General features: G+C 46.1%; 1 protein-coding gene across 1 annotated transcript; it reads left to right on the top strand.

The window, feature by feature from the left end:
- Positions 1-24190, top strand: LOC115155735 (GRIP and coiled-coil domain-containing protein 2-like). The gene is made up of 23 exons (XM_029702641.1): positions 1-184; positions 614-670; positions 1035-1119; positions 1670-1737; positions 1863-1967; positions 2100-2453; positions 2581-2738; positions 2868-4629; positions 4808-4865; positions 5103-5302; positions 5911-6030; positions 6495-6659; positions 6731-6835; positions 7257-7419; positions 7942-8042; positions 8206-8421; positions 15018-15139; positions 15230-15406; positions 15515-15723; positions 19518-19730; positions 19873-20012; positions 20490-20691; positions 22804-24190. The coding sequence occupies exons 1-23, from the start codon at positions 176-178 to the stop codon at positions 22875-22877; spliced, it is 4863 nt and encodes a 1620-aa protein (XP_029558501.1). The 5' UTR covers positions 1-175; the 3' UTR covers positions 22878-24190.
- The last annotated feature ends 1566 nt before the right edge of the window (positions 24191-25756 follow it).

The following is a 25756-nucleotide window of genomic DNA, read 5'->3' as shown; positions in this document are numbered from 1 at the left end:
TACGTACAGACGTTGTTTGACGAAGTCGGAAATGAATTGAAGCTTAGCGTTGGAGATCATCAAAATAGTGAAATGCTTTAGTTTTCAAATCGTACAATTCAGTAACATATAGCAGATATTCAGCTACACTGACTACCGATTCCGTTAGCGATTGGTTAGTTACATTGCTTCGATCATGATGGAGGTAAGTTTGGTCGACATGTAACGTTAAGTGATTGTTGTTAGCACGTCTAGCTGGCTAGTAGCAGGTTTCGCTAACGTTAGTGTAGCTAGCTAGCTAACATAATAATAATGACAACTAAATCGCCATTTAAAATAATATGCGATACTACACAACTGCTAACATGACATGATAGTTAAGTCATAGACCTACTGGTCTAACTAGCTATAAGGGCAATGTTAGCCATGGACAGCTAGCCAACTGTTTCCTTATCCAGAAGTATTCACATGCTTCGGTATCACCAAAGGCAAAGCTGGCTATCTAGATGAGATTAGCTACGTGATACCTACTCATCGCTTTTGTAGTGTTTGCCTAGGCTGCAAATGTGAGATTGGTGTGTGTACGTCATACCGGTATATCCTGTTTTATGTAATTGTTTGTTTTCCACAACAGCAGGACACTGGCCCAGAGTCTGTGGCCTCACCACCTTCAGGTGCAGGAAAATCAAAGGTGCAGCACTCCCGAGTTCTCAGAAATACTATCCTACCCACCACCACCCCATTCTTCCTTTATCAGTCTTACAGTATTTTGAAATGTCATGTACACATGAATTGATTGGCCTTTGTGCTCATACTTTTGACAACTTTATAATATCGAAAGACTAGTACTGAGACCCTAAAATAATGCATTATATGTCTCACTGTTTGCTACATCTATGTCTCACTGTTTGCTACATCTATGTCTCACTGTTTGCTACATCTATGTCCCACTGTTTGCTACATCTATGTCTCACTGTTTGCTACATCTATGTCTCACTGTTTGGTACCTCTGTCTCACTGTTTGGTACCTTTGTCTTACTGTTACCTCTATGAAGTTGGACACATTGTCCAAGGATGACCTCATTAAGTTTGCCAAGAAGCAGATGGCTGCCATCCAGAAGATGAAGTCCAAATGTGCAGGTACATGATGCACCTGTCATACACTGTTTAGATTCAAGGTGTAATTTGATGTGCACAAGTACAGTGAAATGCCTTTCTTACCAGCTCTAAACCCAACAATTTCATAATCAATATCAATGTAGCACTAACAATAACATAAGGTAGAACAAAAACACACAAGAAAGAGAAATAAAAAGAACACAAGAAATTAAGAAGCTATATACAGGGTCAGTTCCAATACCATATTTACAAGGTGCAGGGATACTGGAGTGATAGAGGTAGATATGTATAGGGGTAAGGTGACTAGGCATCAGGATATATAATAAACAGTAGCAGCAGTGTAAATTATGATTGTATATGTGTGTATAGAGTCAGTATAAATGTGTGTGCATGTTATTTGTGAGTTGGAGTGTCGGTGTGTGTAGAGTCCTGTGGAGTGTGCATGGAGACCATAAAAAGGGTCAACCATTGGTTTACTATTCAATGTTGTGATGGTTTATAATATCAATAAAGTAGTAGGATTTATTTTGTAATAATTTTTGTCCTTTCTACTTCCCAACATTTTTTTCAGATTTGGAGAAGGAAGTTGACACCCTCAAGTCTCAACCAACAGGCAATTCAGACGACTCCGTCATACAGGTTTGTGGTCTTAAATTGTTACATGAGAAAATGAATAAGCTGCTGCTGAAGTGCTTTGGGAGTGTTTGTATGTAATGTGTTTTCCATTCTATTCTGTTGAATTCTGTGGTATTCTGTTCTCCCAGGAGCTGACTGAGAGGATGAGTGCCTTGCTGCTGGAGAAGGCTGAGACCCAGCAGAGTGCAGTGTTACTGCGGAAGGAGAATGAGAAGGTCACGCAGCGGGAACAGGTGAACTGTAGTAGACCATGTTATCTGTCTGTGTAGGCCAGACCAGTGGTCACCTACCCTAGTCCTGGATAGCTGCATGGTGTTCAGTCTTTTGTTCCAGTTCTAACTTTGTTTTCTGTTGAATATGACCAGGATGCAGTAAGAAAACTGGCCACCCTGCAGGGAGAGTTGAACCAGGCCAAGGAAGCCCACCAGAAAAAGATGGCCACTTTTGAGAAGACCATGCACGTATCCCAGGCCAAACATAAAGAAGAAGTCGAATTCTTTCAGAGGCTTCTGAGAGAGAAAGACGAGAAGGAGAGTGAAAGAGAGAAAGAAAAGCATAGGGAAAGAGAAAAGGAAGATACAAACGACAATGTAGAAGCTGTTAGTCACAGCCTGGAGTCGCAGATCCTGAGTCTGCAGACGGAGCTAGCTGCAGTGGTGGAGCGAAGCGCCCTGGAGGCTGCAGCACTGCAGGAGGACCACCAGAGGGCGCAGACAGAGGTTAGTTTAAAAGCAGTGTCCAAAACATTTCACAAAATAAATACCTTCACAGGGTTATAAGCCGACAGCTGACAAAGACCTTCTGGTCTAAGTGTTGCAATACACTGTGTGTTTCTTTTTCTTTTAGGCTCAGCAGGAAGTAGAGAACCTACGAGAAGAGTTGGCCCAGCATAGCATGCAACATGAAGAGGAGCTGAGATCTCTGGAGGAGGACTTTGAGATGGAGAGAGAGAGACTGCTACTCCTCCAAGAGGAGCTCAGTGAGCAGCTCGCTCTCAAAGACAGGTGGGTCCTACTGCTATACATTGGTGTTGGATGACATGAGATGAGTCACATACTGTACAGTAAAACGCTTTGAGCTACTTTAAAAAGTGCTTAATTAATCCAATTTTCTTCCTCTTCTTGTTATAACAGCTTCCTGCAGGATGTGCAAGAGGAAGAGGAGGAGCCTAGCGGCCGCAGCTCAGGAATAGCCAGGATGTTGGAGCTGTCTGGTTTAAGTCAGATTGATGCCAGTGATGGAGAGACAGAGACTGGACAGCTCCGATCCGCCTTGGAGGACCTGCAATCCCAGAATACAATGCTGCAAGACGAACTGACCTTCTTGGGCAATGTGAAGACTCAACTGGAGGTGGAGCTTGAGAGGATGAGGGAGGAGTTTCAGACAGAGAAGGAGGAGCTAGAGTTTAAGATCGATGAGTTGCTGATGACCCGGGAGGGTGTGACCCCTGACCTGAATATGACCCCTTACCGAGACCCTCTGATCCCGGCAACCCCCAAGTGTGATCTTCAGGAGGTTCCAGCCCTCACTCAGCTCCAGCAGAGTGGGCCACAGAGAGAACCAGAGTACAGCATGCCTGCCCGCTCTGCTAGCCCCTCCAGTCCCAGACAGAGCTTGTCCAGCCCTTTCCCTGACACAGACCACCAGAGTTTTACCCTGGAAGAACAGCAGAGATTGATCCTAGAGGTCCAGACGCTGAGGACCCAGTGTGAGACCTTAGCTAGAGAGAATACCCAGGCGGTGGGTGAATTTGAGTCTCTAGCCAAAGAGAGGCGCCAGGCAGTGGATGAATGTGAGTACCTAGCCAGGGAGAGGGGTCAGGCGGTGGCTGAGTGCGAACACACCAGAGACATCCTGAGAGGCCTGGAGACTGAGCTAGGCCAGAGGACCGGGGACTTCGTCAGACAATATGAAGCTATGAAGGAACAGGGGGCGTCAGCGATCCAGGAGCTACAGGAGAGAGTCAGAGGGCTAACTGAGGAGAGAGAGAGTCTGGTGGAGAAGTTAAGAGTGCTGAATGAAGACAGAGACAGCCTGTTGGAGAAGGCCCAGGGCCTGGAGAAGAGACTGGAGAGCTTCTTGGAGCAGACACAGGCTGCCGAGGGGCTGAAGGAGCAGCTGCAGACATCTCTGCAGGAGAAGACAGAATTAGCTCTCGAGTTTAATACCACTCTGGAGGAGAAGACTGTGTTAGCCTCTGAGCTAAAGGCCTCTCTTGAGGAGCAGACAGCGTTAGCCCTCGAGCTAAAGGCTTCAGTGGAGGATCTGAGCAAGCAGAATGGGGAGATCCTCTCTCAGCTACAGATGAAGGAGAGTGCTGTTCAGGAGTTGGAGGATTCACTCAATGTGGTCAGCACAGAGAGAGACCAAACACTGTCAGCACTGCAGGAGAGAGAGATGGAGGTGGTGAGGCTGAGGGAGGAGAGGGAGGTGGAGGGGAGGCAAGGCCAAAGAGAAAAGGTGGCTGAGCTACAGGCTCGTATAGAGGAGTTGGAGAAGGAGAGGAGCCTGCTGAAGAGCAGCCTAGGGGAGGTGCAGGGGAGCCCAGGGGAGGAGGTGGAGGAGCTGCAGGCTTGTGTAGAGGAGCTGGAGAAGGAGAGGAACCTCCTGAAGTGTAATCTGGGGGAGCTGGTGGGAGATACTGAAGCTCTACAGAGAGACCTGGGAGAGATGAAACTGGCCAATGAGAAGATGAGAACAGAGAACCAGGAACTATTGGCCCAGGTCAGCAACGCTACAGAGACACTGGCAGACAAAGAGAGGGAGCAGAAGGTGGGAGGAGAGACGGAGAGAGAGGAGGAGGAAAAACAAGAGGGGAGGAGAGCGCTACAACAGCAGCTAACAGAAAAGGACAAGGTCATATCCCAGCTGAAGAGTGAGATGGCTGTCCTACAGGTGAGTGCTTCTTCTGTCGGTGTCTTCAACTTTAATGGATAAAAAAAATATATATTTTTTTGCCTCGAGCTATAGTTTGTTACAGTGAGTGCTGAGGTATTTTTCATTAGTTCTACAGACTGACTTTTCCTCTCCCTCCACCTCCCTGTCTCTCCCTCCCTCTCTCTCCCCCCACCAGTCTACAGCCTCCGCTGTCTCAGAGGAGAACACAGCCAGTGAGTTCACTGAGAAAATCGGTACGTTCCTAATTACTACTGTAATGGAGAGGTCCAGAACAGGGAACTGGGATACTATGACCAGTAAACACAGATCAGCAGTACTAACAGTGACATGCTTGTTTTTTCTAGATGATTTATTAAGCTCATATAAGAATGACAGATACAAAGTGCCAATCCTTAAGGGATTCTGATACTGCCAATGATCTGTGTGTGATGAAGTCTCTGTGTCCTCTTGATTCCATCCCTTCATCGCAGCCCTGCTGGAGAAGGAAAGCAAAGAGAAGGATGAGAGGATGAATAAGATCAAGGCTGTGGCTGTGAAAGCCAGGAAGGAGCTGGACACCAGCAGGAAAGAGGCTGTGTCTCTGAAGGAGGAAGTGGAGGTGTTGAAGGCTGAGAGAGAGAGAGTGACCAGCTCAATGAAAGACATCATCCATGGAGCAGAGGGATACAAGGTACTACTCCCCCTGACCCCTATGTATTGGTAGGGAAACATCGCCCCTGATACCTAGCCCTGACCCCTATGTATTGGTAGGGAAACATCGCCCCTGATACCTAGCCCTGACCCCTATGTATTGGTAGGGAAACATCGCCCCTGATACCTAGCCTTGACCCCTCACTGCGTCTCTACCTAATACGGAATGAATAACACAGAAATCAATAGTGAATTGCTTATTAATAAGCTGTTGGTACAAATCTGAAGAGATTGTTTATGCAAATAATGCAGTGGCATTTTCCCTAGATTGTTGGCCAGTGCTGTTGTTGCTAAGTGTGTGTGCTCAATAAGGAGCTTTCTGTTTGTTTCAGTTAGTAATGCACAACAGCCACATTAAATGGGCTCAGACGGTTGTCTTTATGAATTGGCTTTGTAAGCCATTAGAGATCAAATCACTCTGCCCAGTTTAATGAGAGTTTTGTTCCAGACCTGAATGGATGGATAACCTGTCACTGTGTAGAACAGGAAGCTTGATGTAGTAGGTGTTATTCTGCATTAAACCGAATGCCTCGATGCCTACTCAATAATGAATGTGTTTAATATTACATTTGTGTGTGTGTGTTACAGAACTTACAGCTGGACTACGACAGGCAGACAGAGCAGCTGGATAAGGAGAGAGAGAAGGTGGAGGGAGCTGAGAAACAGATCTCAGAGCTGACCAAACAACTCAACACCGCTGTACAACAGGTAACACACACACACACACACAGTCCCACACCATGCTCAGTCTTCCAGCATGCTCAACCAGACTGACAATTTCCCCCTCAGTACAAATATAAACTGTCCATTTGTGAATTATTTCCATTCCACTTGTAATGATTATCATCTCCTAATAGTTTTTCTAGTGGAGTAATGGAGTGTGTGTAAATAAACCAGCGTCTGGTTCCATCTGCTGTTGTAGCGTTGTGTCTACTGAGGAAGATGCTGGTCATGGCTGTATGAGCTGACAGCTCCCCTGGGACAATGCAGACTGGAAGTACAGACAGAGAAACTCAAGTGTCTGAACAGTGTCTGAGACTTGCCTGGATGTCTTTGTTAGATATGTTGAAGAGTTTTCTATGTCCCTTGCTGGCTGATTATATGGCCAAAGGGACCGGTGATTGTCAAGAACAGTGAAGTTTTCTTAAATGTGTGTTTTTCTGTGTGTTCAGCATGAGCGGCTGTGGTCGGAGAGAGAGGACCTGATGACTGGGATGGAGACTCTGAGGAGCACGGTGAGACAGATGGAAGGACAGACAGCAGAGCTACACAGGCAGACAGACACCCTGAACAGAGACCATCAGGCTGAGAGACTACTGAAGGAACAAAAGACAAAGGTAGGTGTGTGGTGTGGTGTGGTGTGGTGTGGTGTGTGTGTGTACTATGTTAACTGTGTTTGTCTCTCCAGGAGCTGTCGTCGTTGCAGAAGGAGGTAGAGGAGTTGACAGTTCAGCTCCGCAGACAGAAGCAGCAGTCTCAGCAGACTGCACAGGAGCTGGAGCAGCTACGCAAGGTACACACACACACACACACACACACATATATATATATATATATATATATATATATATATATATATATATATATATATATATATATATATATATATATATATATATATATATATATATACATATACATATATACACACACACACACACACACACACATATATATATATACACAGACAGACAGCATGGCCACTCAAATAAAGAGCTGGTGAAGCCCGCCCTTCTAACCCTCACTGAGAGTTGTGTGTTGTGTTGCCTCTAGTCCTACAAAACAACGCTGACTCTAGAACGATGTCAAAATAACATTTTCCCCTCAAGCACTGGAAGCTGCTTTTCCATTACTCATAATAAGATGTGTGTAGAAACATGATTGAGTGTGTGGTGCGGTGTGTATCCGTTGTGAATGGGTGTGTTTTTGTCCAGGAGGCCCAGCAGAGCACGTTGTTGGACATGGAGATGGCGGACTATGAACGCCTGGTCAAAGAACTCAACACCAAACTGTCAGAGAAAGACGTGTGTGTGGAGGAGCTGAAAACACAGATACACACACACACTCAGAAAGAGGAAACACTCAACCAGGAGATTGGTACGCAGACATTTCTACATTTGAGTCATTTAGCAGATGCTCTTATCCAGAGCGACTTAGTGAGTGTGTACATTTGAATACTTTTTTTTCATACTGGTCCCCTGTGGGAATCGAACCCACAACCCCGGAGCAGCCATGCTCTACCAACTGAGCCACACAGGACACTTATCACACCAATCACTACCGTTCGCCTTCCGTGTGGCTCAGTTGGTAGAGCATGGTGTTTGCAGCGCCAGGGTTGTGGGTTCGATTCCCACGGGCCGCCAGCACAGAAATGAAATGTATGCATTCACTACTGTAAGTCGCTCTGGATAAGAGCGTCTGCTAAATGACTAAAAATGTACAAAAAAAAGTAAAATGTAACTGACATAGTTCTCTTACAACTAACCTACTAAAACGGAACTAAATCAGGTTACAGTAGATCAAAATCCTTTGTTTCTATAATGGGTTTCATTCATTATAATGATGTCCTTCAATGCATTTCTGTATTATTTAATTCCTGAAACCTGTGTGATCCTCCAGAGGGTCTGAAGTCCCAGCTGGACCAGGGGGAGGACAAGAGCACCAAGATGAAACAGCTGCTGGTGAAAACCAAGAAAGACCTGGCGGACGCCAAGCGCCAGGTCAGACTCCAGGGATCACAGTGTTGTGTTCCCCTGTGTGTGACGTCACTACTGTATTACTATAATGAGTGTTGACAGTGTTAGGTTACGTTAATACATTGTAGTAGTCTAGTTGGTGTTGCCTTAGAAACACTTCCATTGTAGTGTGTGTGTGTTTGTGCAGGAAGCCTCTCAGATGATGACCCTGGCCTCTCTGAAGGGAGACCTGGAGACCCACCAACAGCAGCTAGAGAACAGTAAGATCCAGTGCTGTGACCTGTCTGGGGAGTGCCACCGGCTGCAGGAGCAGCTGAGGACTCTGACAGAACAACAGCAGAGAACAAGCAGCTCCCTGCAACACAGACTGACCTCACTGCAGCAGGAGGCCAACACTGCCAAGGTATATACACACACACACACACACGAACGTAAGCACACACGAACATGCACACATTTGTTTTTTCTCTCTCTCATCTCATCCTCTCTCTCCATTCTACCTCTCTCTCCCCCCCTCTCTACCCTCAACCCCATCTCCCTCTCTCCTCTCTCCCTCTCTCCACCTCTGTCTGGACCTAGCTCAACCCATCTCCCTCTCTCCACCTCTGTCTGGACCTAGCTCAACCCCTCTCCCTCTCTCCACCTCTGTCTGGACCAAGCTCAACCCCTCTCCCACTCTCCTCTCTCCCTCTCTCCACCTCTGTCTGGACCTAGCTCAACCCCTCTCCCACTCTCCACCTCTGTCTGGACCAAGCTCAACCCCTCTCCCACTCTCCTCTCTCCACCTCTGTCTGGACCTAGCTCAACCCCTCTCCCACTCTCCTCTCTCCACCTCTGTCCGGACCTAGCTCAACCCCTCTCCCTCTCTCCACCTCTGTCCGGACCTAGCTCAACCCCTCTCCCTCTATCCACCTCTGTCTGGACCTAGCTCAACCACTCTCCCTCTCTCCACCTCTGTCTGGACCTAGCTCAACCCCTCTCCCACTCTCCACCTCTGTCTGGACCTAGCTCAACCCCTCTCCCTCTCTCCACCTCTGTCTGGACCTAGCTCAACCCATCTCCCTCTCTCCACCTCTGTCTGGACCAAGCTCAACCACTCTCCCTCTCTCCACCTCTGTCTGGACCTAGCTCAACCCCTCTCCCACTCTCCACCTCTGTCTGGACCTAGCTCAACCCCTCTCCCTCTCTCCACCTCTGTCTGGACCTAGCTCAACCCATCTCCCTCTCTCCACCTCTGTCTGGACCAAGCTCAACCCATCTCCCTCTCTCCACCTCTGTCTGGACCTAGCTCAACCCATCTCCCTCTCTCCCTCTCTCCACCTCTGTCTGGACCAAGCTCAACCACTCTCCCTCTCTCCACCTCTGTCTGGACCAAGCTCAACCCCTCTCCCTCTCTCCACCTCTGTCTGGACCTAGCTCAACCCCTCTCCCTCTCTCCACCTCTGTCTGGACCTAGCTCAACCCCTCTCCCTCTCTCCACCTCTGTCTGGACCTAGCTCAACCCCTCTCCCTCTCTCCACCTCTGTCTGGACCTAGCTCAACCCCTCTCCCTCTCTCCACCTCTGTCTGGACCTAGCTCAACCCCTCTCCCTCTCTCCACCTCTGTCTGGACCTAGCTCAACCCCTCTCCCTCTCTCCACCTCTGTCTGGACCTAGCTCAACCCATCTCCCTCTCTCCACCTCTGTCTGGACCTAGCTCAACCCCTCTCCCTCTCTCCACCTCTGTCTGGACCTAGCTCAACCCATCTCCCTCTCTCCACCTCTGTCTGGACCAAGCTCAACCCATCTCCCTCTCTCCACCTCTGTCTGGACCTAGCTCAACCCATCTCCCTCTCTCCCTCTCTCCACCTCTGTCTGGACCAAGCTCAACCACTCTCCCTCTCTCCACCTCTGTCTGGACCAAGCTCAACCCCTCTCCCTCTCTCCACCTCTGTCTGGACCTAGCTCAACCCCTCTCCCTCTCTCCACCTCTGTCTGGACCTAGCTCAACCCCTCTCCCTCTCTCCACCTCTGTCTGGACCTAGCTCAACCCCTCTCCCTCTCTCCACCTCTGTCTGGACCTAGCTCAACCCCTCTCCCTCTCTCCACCTCTGTCTGGACCTAGCTCAACCCCTCTCCCTCTCTCCACCTCTGTCTGGACCTAGCTCAACCCCTCTCCCTCTCTCCACCTCTGTCTGGACCTAGCTCAACCCCTCTCCCTCTCTCCACCTCTGTCTGGACCTAGCTCAACCCCTCTCCCTCTCTCCACCTCTGTCTGGACCTAGCTCAACCCCTCTCCCTCTCTCCACCTCTGTCTGGACCTAGCTCAACCCCTCTCCCTCTCTCCACCTCTGTCTGGACCAAGCTCAACCCCTCTCCCTCTCTCCACCTCTGTCTGGACCTAGCTCAACCCCTCTCCCTCTCTCCACCTCTGTCTGGACCTAGCTCAACCCCTCTCCCACTCTCCACCTCTGTCTGGACCTAGCTCAACCCCTCTCCCTCTCTCCACCTCTGTCTGGACCAAGCTCAACCACTCTCCCTCTCTCCACCTCTGTCTGGACCTAGCTCAACCCCTCTCCATACCCTCTTTTAGCCCAGCTCAGTCAGTAGAAATGGCTTCATGGATTTCCCATCAGTAGAGTTTGAGTGTGCAGCTTTTCTAAATGGTTGAAACCAAATGTTATTATTTCCCTGGGGTCTAGTGGGTGATAATGAACGGTACGGTCTGGCTTCACGGTAGAGGAAATGCTGCTGGGTTGTCTACCTCTGGGACCTACACACTAACACTGTATTATTCATTACAATATATAATCATTCACTCACACACACACATACAGTATACAGCAGGGGTTGGCAATAGGCAGGCCCAAAATGTTTTGGGGGGGTTTTGTTTGCGGGAGGGAAAAAAAGACTGTAAAATCACCAGGAATTCAGCAAAAAAATAACAAAAAACAATTGACGTGATCTCAATGCAATCAAGATATGAAATTATTTTATCTATTTAAAAAATTTTTTTGATACAATCTCTTTTTGGGCTTAGTTGTGGTCAATTTGCAGTGTACACATTATTTTTTAAATCTTATTTCACCTTTATTTAACCAAGTAGGCTAGTTGAGAACAAGTTCTCATTTACAACTGCGACCTGGACAAGATAAAGCAAAGCCGTGTGACACAAACATCAACACAGTTACACATGGAATAAACAAACGTACAGTCAATAACACAATAGAAAAGTCTATATACAGTGTGTGCAAATGAGGTAAGATTAGGGAGGTAAGGCAATAAATAGGCCATAGTGGCGAAATAATTACAATTTAGCAATTAAACACTGGAGTGATAGATGTGCAGAAGATGAATGTGCAAGTAGAGATACCGGGGTGCAAAGGAGCAAAAAAATAAATAACAATATGGGGATGAGGTAGTTGGATGGGCTATTTACAGATGGGCTGTGTACAGGTACAATGATCTATCTGTAAGCTGCTCTGACAGCTGGTGCTTAAAGCTAGTGAGGGAGATATGAGTCTCCAGCTTCAGTGATTTAAAAAAAAAAAATTTTGCAATTTGTTCGTCATTGGCAGCAGAGAACTGGAAGAAAAGGCGGCCGAAAGAGGAATTGGCTTTGGGGGTGACCAGTGAAATATACCTGCTGGAGCGCGTGCTACGGGTGTGCTGCTATGGTGACCCGTGAGCTGAGATAAGGCGGGGCTTTACCTAGCAGAGACTTATAAATGACCTGGAGCCAGTGGGTTTGGCGACGAATATGAAGCGAGGGCCAGCCAACGAGAGCATACAGGTCGCAGTGGTGGGTACTATATGGGGCTTTGGTGACAAAATGGATGGCACTGTGATAGACTGCATCCAATTTGCTGAGTAGAGTGTTGGAGGCTATTTTGTAAATGACATTGCCGAAGTCAAGGATCGGTAGGATAGTCAGTTTTACGAGGGTATGTTTGGCAGCATGAGTGAATGATGCTTTGTTGCGAAATGGGAAGTTGATTCTAGATATAACTTTGGATTGGAGATGCTTAATGTGAGTCTGGAAGGAGAGTTTACAGTCTAACCAGACACGTAGGTATTTGTAGTTGTCTACATATTCTAAGTCAGAAGCGTCCAGAGTAGTGATGCTAGACAGGCGGGCAGGTGCGGACAGCGATCGGTTGAAGAGCATGCATTTGGTTTTACTTGCATTTGGAGGCCACGGAAGGAGAGTTGTATGGCATTGAAGCTCGTCTGGAGGTTAGTTAATAGTAGCCAAAGAGGGGCCAGAAGTATACAAAATGGTGTCGTCTGAGAATCACCAGCAGCAAGAGCGACATCATTGATGTATACAGAGTAAAGAGTCGGCCCGAGAATTGAACCCTGTGGCACCCCCATAGAGGTTATGATGTCGTTTAGGACCTTGATCGTGGCTGAGGTGCACCCATGACCAGCTCAAAAACCAGATTGCATAGCGGAGAAGGTACGGTGGGATTCGAAATGGTCGGTGAGCTGTTTAACTTGGTTTTCGAAGACCTTAGAAAGGCAGGGTGGGATAGATACAGGTCTGTAGCAGTTTGGGTCTAGTGTCTCCCCCTTTGAAGAGGGGGATGACCGCAGCAGCTTTCCAATCTTTGGGGATCTCAGACGATACGAAAGAGAGGTTGAACAGGCTAGTAATAGGGGTTGCAACAATTGCGGCGGATAATTTTAGAGAGGGTCCAGATTGTCTAACCCGGCTGATTTGTAGGGGTCCAGATTTTGCAGCTCTTTCAGAACATCAGCTGTTTGGATTTGGGTGAAGGAGAAATGGTGGGGGCTTTGGCGGGTTGCTGTGGAGGGTGCCGGGCAGTTGACCGGGGTAGGGGTAGCCAGGTGGAAAGCATGGTCAGCCGTAGAAAAATGCTTATTGAAATTCTAAATTATAGTGGATTTTTCGGTAGTGACAGTGTTTCCTAGCCTCAGTGCAGTGGGCAGCTGGGAGGAGGTGCTCTAATTCTCCATGGACTTTAGTGTCCCAGAACCTTTTGGAGTTTGTGCTACAGGATGCAAATTTCTGTTTGAAAAAGCTAGCCTTTGCTTTCCTAACTGCCTGTGTATATTGGTTCCTAACTTCCCTGAAAAGTTGCATATCACGGGGGCTATTTGATGCTAATGCAGTACGCCACAGGATGTTTTTGTGCTGGTCAAGGGCAGACAGGTCTGGAGTGAACCAAGGACTATATCTGTTCCTGGTTCTACATTTTTTTTAATGGGGCATGCTTATTTTAAGATGGTGAGGAGAGCACTTTTAAAGAACAACCAGGCATCCTCTACTGACGGAATGAGATCAATATCCTTCCAGGATACCCGGATTATAATTACAGTGCCTGCAGAAAGTATTTATACTCCTTGACTTATTCCACATTTTGTTGCCTGAATTCAAAATGACTTAAATATGTTTTTTTTCTCTCACCTATCTACAGACAAACCCCAATAATGTTAAAGTGAAAACATGTTTTTAGACATTTTTGTTAATTTTTATAAAATTAAATACAGAAATATCTAATTTACATAAGTATTCACACCCCTGAGTCAATACTTTGTAGAAGCACCTTTGGCAGCGATTACAGCTGTGAGTCTTTCTGGGTAAGTCTCTAAGAGTTTTCCTCACCTGGATTATGCAACATTTGCCCATTTTTATTATTTTCTAAATAATTCAAGCTCTGTCAAATTGGTTGTTGATCAGGTCTTGCCATAGATTTTCAAGTAGATTTAAGTCACACCTGTAACTCAGCCACTGAGGAGTATTCACTGTCTTCTTGGTAAGCAACTCCAGTGAGATTTGGGTTTTAGGTTATTGTCCTGCTGAAAGTTGAATTAATCTCCCAGGATTTCCTGCTGAAAGGTGAATTCATCTCCCATTTTACCTCTCGGATTTTGCCTCCATTCTGTTTCTTTTTATCCTGAAAAATTCCCCTGTCCTTAACTATTACAAGCATACCCATAACATTATGCAGCCACCACTTTGCTTGAAAATATGGAGAGTGATACTCTGTAATGTGTTTGTATTGGATTTGCCCCAAATATAACACTTCATATTCAGGACAAAAAGTGAATTGCTTTGCCACATTTTTTGCAGTATTACTTTAGTGCCTTGTTGCAAACAGGATGTATGTTTTAGAATATTTTTTTATTCTGTAGAGGCTTCCTTTTCACTCTGTCATTTAGGTTAGTATTGTGGAGTAACTACAATATTGTTGATCCATCCTCAGTTTTCTCCTATCACAGCCATTAAACTCTGTAACTGTTTTAAAGTCACCATTGGCCTCATGGTGAAATCCTTCAGTGGTTTCCTTCCTCCAACAACCGAGTTAGGAAGGACGCCTGTATCTTTCTAGTGATTGGGTGTGTTGATAAGCCATCCAAAGTGTCATTAATAACTTCACCATGCTCAAAGAGATATATTTGATGCCTGCTTTTTAAATGTTTGCTTATCTACCAATAGGTGCCCTTCTTTGCGAGGCATTGGAAAACCTCCCTGGTCTTTATGGTTGAATCTGTGTTTGAAATTCACTACTCAGCTCAGGGTCCTTACAGATAATTGTATATGTGGGGTACAGAGATGAGGTAGTCATTCAAAAATCATGTTAAACATTATTGCACACAGAGTGAGTCCATGCAACTTATTGTGAGTTGTTAAGCAAATTTCTACTCCTCAACTTATTTAGTCTTGCCATAACAAAGGGGTTGAATACTTATTGACTCAAGACATTTCAGCTTTTCATTTGTTATTCATTTGTAAACATAATTCCACTTTGGCACTGTATCTTCCAGCCCCGCGACCATTTGCTCTGACATAAATTGTCTCGATGCTGAATGTAGTTGCCTACCCCTGCTATACACCGTCATATTTATAGCTGCTGATCTGCAGAAACACACCTAATTACACTTCAGGGTGAAAATAGAGAGACCGGTACCACGTAATATGTGTGCTTACAAACAGTTTAAGGATTTTAATTAATTACAACTTCAATCAATGTGTGGTGTGTATTCTGTTTCCAGGCTGAGCTGTCATTTGTCACTACTGAGTTTGACAGCTATAAGGTCAGAGTTCACAATGTCCTCAAACAGCAGAAGAACAAGAGTTCGGCCCAGAGTGACGGACACGCCACCAAACAGGAGAGGTATAGCTACAGATACTGTGTGTGTGTGTGTGTGTGTGTTATATGGTGACACATTTGATGTGTGTTATATGATGATAATGTGTGTGACAGAGAGCAGATGGAGTCCATGGTGGACCAGTATAAAGCCAAGCTGCAGGACAGTCAGCAGAGTCTGGCGGTGAGCACTGCAGAGTTCCAACAGCTCCAGATGGAACACGACACACTGCTGGAACGACACAACAAGATACTGCAGGAGACCATCGCTAAAGAGGCTGAACTCAGAGAGCGGTGTGTGGAGTAGGAGTAGCCTTGCCTGAAGACTTGTATTAGCTCCCAGAGCTCATGTCTTTAGCTCAGCGGGCTAACATTTCCCATCTCTCCTTTATCTTCCTCCAGACTCCTGTCTCTCCAGGCGGAGAGTATGTCGCTGCGGACAGAGCTGGCCCAGACGGTGGGTCAACTTACCTCCCAGGCCGACGCCCAACGCTCAGGGTTCCGGGAGCAGATCCGCCACCTTCAGGACGAACACAGAACTACAGTAGAGACCCTGCAGAACCAGATGACCAGGCTGGAGAACCAACTGTTCACATTGCAGAGCCAGACCGGTAAGACCAGAGAGGCTGAGGATTGGGTTGAGAGTGGGAAAGAATAGAGTGCGGTTCTGGAGAGGAAAAGAGAGGAAGGGGTGAGTGTTGGGTTAGAGAGCCAGCGGAGAGTGAGAAGGGGATGGAGACCAGGGGAAGAGTAGAGAGAGGGGTTGTGAGTTGAGCATGAGAGAGCAGAGCTGATAGACCTTATACAGTGAGCACCATAATTCATTGGACAGTGACCATTTCTTTTGTTATTTTGGTTCTGCACCCTAGCACTTTGAGTTTGAAAGAATACAATGACAATGAGGGTGAAGTGCAGACTGTCAGCTTTAATTTGAGGGTATTTTCATACATATCGGATGAACCGTTTAGAAATGACAGCACCTTTTGTACATGGTCCCCCCATTTTTAAGGTACTACAAGTATTTGTTGAATTGTCTTCACGGATGTGTGTCGTTAGGCAGGTGTATTAATTTGTGTCGTTAGTGAATGCAGGAGAGCTGTTGATGAATAGTATTGATTCTAGACTTGTTGTTGGGGTGAGACAACATGAGGAAGACAGCAGTGTCGATGCAAATGAAGCTGGCCGTCATAAGGCTCAGAAATGAAAATCAATCAATCAGGAACATTGCAAAAACCCTGGGCATGCCAACAGTTTGGGTCGTCATTAACAAGAAAAAAACAACCGGTGAATTCAATTATGTCAAAAGACCCGGTAGACTGAGGAAGACCACTGTAGTGGATGACCGGAGAATACTCTCTATGGTGAAGAAAACCCCCCTGACAACAGCCCAACAGATCAAAACACTCTCCTGGATGCAGGTGTAGATGTGTCAGTCTACCATACGTAGAAGACTACACCAGCAGGACTACAGAGGGTACACTACAAGATACAAACCACTGATAAGCCTGAAGAACAGAAAGGCGAGATTATAGTTTTCTAAAAAGCACCTAAAAGAGCCCCAAGAGTTCTGGAAAAAAGTATTGTGGACAGATGAGACAAAGATTAACATGTACCAGAGTGATGGAAAGAGGAAAGTGTGGAGAAAAAAAAGACATGCGCATGATCCAAAGCATACCACCTCATCCGTGAAACATGGTGGAGGGGGTGTTATGGCTTGGTGGCGGGGGTGTTATGGCTTGGTGGAGGGGGTGTTATGGCTTGGTGGAGGGGGTGTTATGGCTTGGTGGAGGGGGTGTTATGGCTTGGTGGAGGGGGTGTTATGGCTTGGGCCTGTATGGCTGCCAGTGAAACAGGCTCACTTGTCTTCATCGATGATGTGACTGCAGACAGAAGTAGAACAATGAATTCTGAAGTCTACAGAAATATTTGATCTGCTCAAATAAAACCAAATGCCTCCAAACTCATTGGATGGCACTTCATCATGCAACAAGACAATGACCCTAAACATACTGCTAGAGCAACGAAGGGGTTTTTGACGGCCAAAAAGTGGAAAATCCTTGACTGGCTGAGTCAATCACCGGATCTGAATCCAATTGAACATGCATTTTACATGCTGAAGAGGAGACTGAAGGCAATAAGTCCCTGAAACAAGCAGGAACTGAAGATGGCTGCAGTACAGGCCTGGCAGAGCATCACCAGGGAAGATGCCCAGCGTCTGGGGATGTCGATGCATCGCAGACTGAAGATGGCTGCAGTACAGACCTGGCAGAGCATCACCAGGGAAGATATCCAGTGTCTGGTGATGTCGATGCATCGCAGACTGAAGATGGCTGCAGTACAGGCCTGGCAGAGCATCACCAGGGAAGATATCCAGTGTCTGGTGATGTCGATGCATCGCAGACTGAAGATGGCTGCAGTACAGACCTGGCAGAGCATCACCAGGGAAGATACCCAGCGTCTGGTGATGTCGATGCATCGCAGACTGAAGATGGCTGCAGTACAGACCTGGCAGAGCATCACCAGGGAAGATACCCAGCGTCTGGTGATGTCGATGCATCGCAGACTGAAGATGGCTGCAGTACAGGCCTGGCAGAGCATCACCAGGAAAGATGCCCAGCGTCTGGGGATGTCGATGCATCGCAGACTGAAGATGGCTGCAGTACAGGCCTGGCAGAGCATCACCAGGGAAGATACCCAGCGTCTGGGGATGTCGATGCATCGCAGACTGAAGATGGCTGCAGTACAGACCTGGCAGAGCATCACCAGGGAAGATACCCAGCGTCTGGTGATGTCGATGCATCGCAGACTGAAGATGGCTGCAGGACAGGCCTGGAGGAGCATCACCAGGGAAGATACCCAGCGTCTGGTGATGTCGATGCATCGCAGACTGAAGATGGCTGCAGTACAGGCCTGGCAGAGCATCACTAGGGAAGATGCCCAGCGTCTGGTGATGTCGATGCATCGCAGACTGAAGATGGCTGCAGTACAGGCCTGGCAGAGCATCACCAGGGAAGATACCCAGTGTCTGGTGATGTCGATGCATCGCAGACTGAAGATGGCTGCAGTACAGGCCTGGCAGAGCATCACCAGGGAAGATACCCAGCGTCTGGTGATGTCGATGCATCGCAGACTGAAGATGGCTGCAGTACAGGCCTGGAGGAGCATCACCAGGGAAGATACCCAGCGTCTGGTGATGTCGATGCATCGCAGACGTCAAGCAGTCATTGCATGCAAAGGATATGTGACCAAATATTAACAATGATTACTTTATTCTACATTATGTTAAACTGTCCAATGTTTTTTGATGCCTGAAAATGGGGGGGACTATGTACAACAGCTTCTATAATTTCTAAACGGTTCATCTGATATGTATGAAAATACCCTCAAAGTAAAGCTGACAGTCTGCACTTCACCCTCATTGTCATTGTATCCTTTCAAACTCAACGTGCTAGAGTACAGAACCAAAATAACAAAGAAATGGTCACTGTCCAATGAATTATGGTGCTGACTGTATATCACCTCCCACACAGGGGCCCTCTGGAGCCACTCGGCGTAAACACACACTCCATCTATCTTTTCATCTTACTCATCTAGTGTGGTAGTGCAGCTGTTTAAAGATGGGAGAGAGAGCTGAGTGAGAGGGGACTTCCTTCATCTCAGCCTGGCCAGGTGTTAGTTGGTGTGAAGGCTACAAAGAGCCCATCCAGCCTTAACCAGGCCTGGTCTGCCCGCCCCTCTGGGTAGCATCAGCACACTGACATCTGGAGAGCCTGGTCGTTAGTGCCACCCTAACACACAATTTGGGCACAGTTGCACTTCTAGAGACAGCAAGGCTGGATCCCTTCTTATAATCAGAAATAACTTCTGCTTTATGTCTCTCTTCCTTCATCTGCACTGAACCTTAAACGCTTTAAGACTTGATTGAATCTTAAAGTGAAAATGATGTTAACTTCAAGTGCAAGTTAGGGTCAAGAGGTTCCAGAGAGACTCCACCACTGTGGGTGTTCTCTAGGGTGTGAAGAGCAGAGCAGGGCAGGCTGCAGGTGGTTCTACCCACACGTCTCTCACTCTCTGTCCATCAATCAGACACCCGCCCTATTTCTTTCTCTACCTCTGTCTCTCTCTCTCACACAGATACACACACACACACACACACACACACACACACACACACACACACACACACACACCTACCAATATGAAGTCTGCTCTTTTTCAGCACTGTTATTTTTATCATCCTCTGTTCATGAACTTATCCAAGCCCTCTATGCTTCTTGATTTCACATCAGCACCCTCTCATGGTGAAGTAGGGAATTACATTGTTGCACTCTGCCTGACGAGATGATATGTGTTGTCTTACTCTCTCTCCACTGTCCCCTCCCCCCGGTCTCACTCCACCGTCCAGCTCCAGTCCAGACCAGTCGTAAGCCAGTGGTGGACCGCCGGACTGTAGACCAGGGGGCGATGGGGGGGCTGGGCCTGGGCCTCAGTGACCTCCAGTCCATGGCTAGAGAGGAGGGGGAGGGCATGGAGACCACTGAGACAGAATCCCTGTCCCCCCCACACACCCCCCTACCCTCACTGGAGCATCTACTCACCTCCCCAGACCCCAAACAGGGTATGAGTTTGTGTCCATGCATGAGTTCAATGGCTACATACTGTACTCGGTTTTATTCCGACAAGAGACATGTATTTGAGATGCTGTGTCTTTGAATACACCTGTCTGCTAAAGGAGCATTTGTTTGTGTGATTGGTTTCAGAGCCGTTTGTGTGGCAGGTGGAGCCGACTAAAGAGGAGTTAAGTCAGAAGTTGACCACAGCTACACGCAGTATGGAACACATGAACAGGCTACTGCATGAGACAGAGGCTACCAACGCTGTTCTGATGGAACAGGTCACCGTATGTACTCTCTCACACACACACACACACACACACACACACACACACACACACACACACACACACAGACAGAGGCTACCAACGCTGTTCTGATGGAACAGGTCAATGTATGTACTCTCTCACACACACACACACACACACACACACACACACAGACAGACAGAGGCTACCAACGCTGTTCTGATGGAACAGGTCACCGTATGTACTCTCTCTCTCACACACACACACACACACACACACACACAGACAGAGGCTACCAACGCTGTTCTGATGGAACAGGTCAATGTATGTACTCTCACACACACACACACACACACACAGACAGAAGCTACCAACGCTGTTCTGATGGAACAGGTCAACGTATGTACACACACACACACACACACACAGACAGAGGCTACCAACGCTGTTCTGATGGAACAGGTCAATGTATGTACACACACACTCACTCACTCACTCACATTCTTTCTTCTGTAGCTGTTGAAGTCTGAGGTGCGTCGTCTGGAACGTAACCATGAGAGAGAGAAGAGTGTAGCCAACCTGGAGTATCTGAAGAATGTCCTCCTGCAGTTTATCTTCCTGCGGTCAGGCAGCGAGAGACAGGCTCTGCTCCCCGTCATGCACACCATGTTACAACTCAGCCCTGAGGAGAAGAATAAACTGGCTGCTATCGCAATGGGTAGGTACACACACACTGTATAAACAGACACACCCACACACACGCTGCACACACACATACTCTCTCTCACACACACACCTATCAATCTCTTAGTGTGAGTAGTACGTCGAGTGAAGTTGCAGTTGCAATATTTCCTGGAGGTTAACATTGGAATGTTTAGTGCTGGGCACCCCAACTGGTGGCCTGCGGACTGAATTTAGCCCACGCTTGATTTTATTTGTTGAGAAATGTTTGAATTGCTGGACATAAGACTGTAAAAACACAGCAAATTAGCTCCAAGTGATTTGTTCCAAAGTGTACAAAACATTGATATAGACTGACCAGGTGAAAGCTATGACCTCTTATTGACTTCAATCAAATCAAAGTGTATTTGTCACATGCGCCGAATACAACAGGTGTAGACCTTACAGTGAAATGCTTACTGACAGGCTCTAATGAACAGTGCAATTTTTACGTAAGAAATAGGTATTAGGTGAACAATATATAAGTAAAGAAATAAAAACCGTGACAATAACAGTAGCGAGGCTATATACAGGTGGTACCGGTACAGAGTCAATGTGCAGGGGCACCGGTTAGTCGGTCTGATTGAGGTAATATGTACATGTAGGTATAGTTAAAGTGACTATGCATAGATGATAAACAGAGAGTAGCAGCAGCGTAAAAAAGGGCTTGGGGGGGGCTGGGTGGGACACAATGCAAATAGTCTGGGTAGCCATTTGATTACCTGTTATTGTGGCTTGGGGGTAAAAGCTGTTGAGAAGCCTTTTGGTCCTAGACTTGGCGCTCCGGTAACGCTTGCCGTGTTGTAGCAGTGTAGATGAAGAGGAGACGGGTTAAATAATTATTTTTAAGCCTTGAGTGTCATTCAGAGGGTGAATGGGAAAGACAAAAGATTTAAGTGCCTTTGAAATGGGGTATGATAGTATGTTCCAGGCACACCGGTTTGAGTGTGTCAAGAACTGCAACGCTGCTGGGTTTTCACGCTCATCAGTTTCCCATGTGTATCAAGAATGGTCTACCACCCAAGGACATCCAGCCAACTTGACGCAACTGTGGGAAGCATTGAAGTCAACGTGTGCCAGCATCCTTGTGGAGTGCTTTCGAGACCTTGTAGTCCATGCTCCGATGAATTGAAGCTGTTCTGAGGACAAAAGCGGGTGCAAACTCAATATTAGGAAGGTATTCCTAATGTTTTGTGCACTCAGTGTATGTGATCGTATACAAATGTAAGCAAGGTTTGAAATTATAATGTTTTAGTCAAATATTATACGGAGTGGCTACAGATAAGGAGTTTATGTATCCCAATTTGCTCAGGCAAAAAATATGGAGATTTCTGCACATTTTACAATAGCTGAGTGCCCACTCCGCTGCCTATGTAGTTGCTGTGCTCCGCTGCCGCTCCCCCCTCTCCTAGACTGCCTTTGTTTTTTCATCATCATTGAAACAGTTCCTAAGCTGTGCAAGAGGCAGACAGGCAGTCAAGTACACTTCTTTTTTTCAGGAACTACGATATGGCAACCTCTATAAAGATTAGCCTACATCACACAAAATGCTAATCATTTTTTATCCAAAGTGTAGGGACTGAGTCCTGCTTGTGCAATTGCAATATCCATTGCAACAGACAGACCGAGAAGGTTGTAGCCTTTATAATATGTTTTGGAATGTACGTTCAAATCGCTGCAGGGTTTTTATTTAAACTGTTCAGAAATGAGACATGGGCTATATCATCATGGTTCAGAAGAGTAAAGAGTGAAACGTGAAGGGGGGGGGGCAGCAGCAACCTTAGAAAAATGTATGTGTGCATAAAGTCACACATGTGCAGAATGTGATCTGGATCCTTAGCTTTAAGAAAGAGGTTTCCAGAAGGGGCAGGCAGGGGTGAAAACTCCTTATCCACGGCCAATATTATATCTGTCTGGGCATCTTGCAATCAGTTTGCGTTCTACTAATTATTTGTAATTATGTTCCGGCCCCCTGACCATTCGCTCAAGAAAACATTGTCCCGTGGCTGAATCTAGTTGATGATCCCTGGTATAGTGTATAGTAAATACTGTGTGTGTTGGTAATGTAGTGTCCTACCTGTGTCTCTGAACCGGTCTCTTTCTGCTTCAGGTGAGGAGGAAGTGGGAGGAGCAAAAGGCTCAGGATGGACCTCCTACCTTCACAGCTGGTCTGGCATCAGATAAAGACACATCAGCTACTGCCATCTCTCTACCTGCCTTCACTTTCATCTGATCAACTGGAGTTATTGAAAAGTCTTCATATATTATTTATGATCATTAATCTACTTGAAATGAAGCAAGTGCTGACAGCAGCAAAACAAGCCAGTGCTCTTTCAACTGTTTAGTTACTGGACCGGTGATGGTGTGATGATTCCTCAATGCCTCACATTCAATACTTTGATTGTTTTTTACGACTGAATTTGTAGCTTCGTAATAATCCGCTCCATGCGGAATACATGGTTAAAATGGTTAATGAAGTGAACTATGACTGTGATAACACATTTCACTTAAGATCTAATGTAGAGTTGTCAATCGACAATTATAACAATTCACACCTGTTTCCATGTATCAAGATTACATACCAAAGAATGCTCTGGTAATATCTAGGTATGTAGTCTGTAATTGGTCCGTGTGTGTGTGTGTATATAGTAATTATGTACTTGCTGTGAAAATACAATGTTATTGCAATGTGGGGCTGCTTTTTTTCAAGTTAACCAAACATGCTGAAAGGGTACTGGATATCAATGACTGGGTCAAATTGAAACCTCTGCCCTGCTCTGTAGTCCTATGGTTGTATTTCATGTCACATCATTTACAAACCGCTATCTTTGCACTTGAATTTACAAATTTAGTGGACTAGCACCAACTGTGACATGAGGATCTCATTTACTATGACCAAGGCTGTGCCTGAACTTGTACTCTTATTTCCCATATATTGCACTATATTGGGATAAAGTGCCGGTTCAGATTTGGCTCATCTCTTACCCAGGGTTATATGCTAATGTCATTGTTCTGTGTTATTCCTAAGGCATATTAATGAATGAGGCCAGATGGGGACAAGTAGTACATGGGAATAACTGAATGTACTCGTAATGAATAATTGTATATTTAAACTGGGAAAGTATATGGTTAGGCTATAAAATATGAATGATTACTGATGTTGTAAACTGGTGAGGGTTTCCAGTCCTCACAGTTTGGTTGAAGTTGATATCCGCTCTGGGTTAAGACATGATTTAGAAAAGGACAAATAAATCAAAGTTAAGCATACATTTTAGGTCAACCATTTTATATAAAAAGGAGACCTGGAATCAGTAGCAAAACCACCATCCTTTTTCCTACGAGATTATTTAACTGTGAATAAACATGACAATTAATATATATACTATTTATTTATAATTTTTTTACTTTCTTGGCCTGCCACTACTCTTGTTCAACTAAAAATGTAATGTCTCATCTTAACTTTTTAAGTCACCCCAATGAAATGATTTTGAGGTAAATTGATGTAATATTTGGTCATTTAGAAAAAGTTCTATCATCTAAATAAGTTACAGTATATCTATAAAAGTTGTTATATTTACCAATAGGGAAGCCTAAAGAGCAATAATCCACACATTTAGAGAGAAAAAATGTAAAGGCATGCTCCAGTCTCCTTTTCACCTCATGTATCACCTGATTTACTTAATAAAGGTAAATCTCGATTGGTGATCCAGGTGTCCTCTGACATGGCACAGGTGGGGGGTGGGCCTTTCCTTTTAGTTCTCTATTACTCCTCTATTGTTCCTCAAGCAAGGTGGGAGACCGATGACATCGGAGCGCACCATCCGGCCTACTCCATGAAGTTTGCATTTCAGTCTTAAAAAATAGCATTTTGCTACCCCTAAAAAAATGTTTACCTTTAAGTGTGTACATTACTGTATTTATACGTGGGATATTGTTTTTCAACAGGAAAAGTAAAGAAATAGCTGACGTCACCAGTCTTTTCAAACAACTTTTACACTAAAGGGGCATCATTATTTTCACAATTGCACAGTATTGTTCCAACCTCAGTATTTTAGGTACACCCCCTTGTGCACGAAAATGGTTCGCTCTTACAGACAGTGAGTCACGTGGCTGTGGCTTGCTATATAAAGCAGGCAGACAGGCATTCAGTTACTGTTCGATTGAACGTTAGAATGGGCACAACGAGCGACCTAAGCGACTTTGACTGTGGTATAATAGTCGGTGCCAGGCACACCGGTTCCAGTATCTCAGAAACAGCCGGCCTCCTTTGCTTTTCACACACAACAGTGTCTAGGGTTTACCTAGAATGGTGCGACAAACAAAAAACCTCCAGTCAGCGGCAGTCCTGTGGGTGAAAACAGCTCGTTAATCAAATGTTATTTGTCACATGCGCCGAATACAACAGTGAAATGCTTACGTACAAGCCCTTAACCAACAATGCTTTAAGAAGTAAAAAAAAATTGAAAATACAAAATAAAAGTAACAAATAATTAAACAGCAGCAGTAAAATAACAAGCAGGACTATATACAGGGGGTACCGGTACAGAGTCAATGTGTGGGGGCACCAGTTGAGGTAATTGAGGTAATATGTACATGTAGGTAGAGTTAAAGTGATTATGCGTAGACTATAAACAGTGTAGTAGCAGCGTAAAAGAGGGGTCTGGGTAGCCCTTTGATTAGCTGTTCAGGAGTCTTATGACTTAGGGGTAGAAGCTGTCTCGACTTGGCTCTCCAGTACCGCTTGCCGTGCGGTAGCAGAGAGAACAGTCTATGACTAGGGTGGCTGGAGTCTGACAATGTTTAGGACCTTCCTCTGACACTGCCTGATATAGAGGTCCTGGATGGCGGGAAGCTTGGCCCCAGTGATGTACTGGGCCGTATGCACTACCCTCTGTAGTGCCTTGCGGTCAGAGGCCGAGCAGTTTCCATACCAGGCAGGGATGCAACCAGTCAGGATGCTCCCGATGGTGCAGCTGTAGAACCTTTTAAGGATCTGAGGACCCATGCCAAATGTTTTCAGTCTCCTGAGGGGGAATAGGCTTTGTCGTGCCCTCTTCACGACT

Source organism: Salmo trutta, chromosome 20 (assembly GCF_901001165.1).
Source record: "Salmo trutta chromosome 20, fSalTru1.1, whole genome shotgun sequence".
In the NCBI taxonomy this organism is placed as follows: Eukaryota; Metazoa; Chordata; class Actinopteri; order Salmoniformes; family Salmonidae; genus Salmo; species Salmo trutta.
This window is presented reverse-complemented; position numbering and strand designations above follow the sequence as displayed.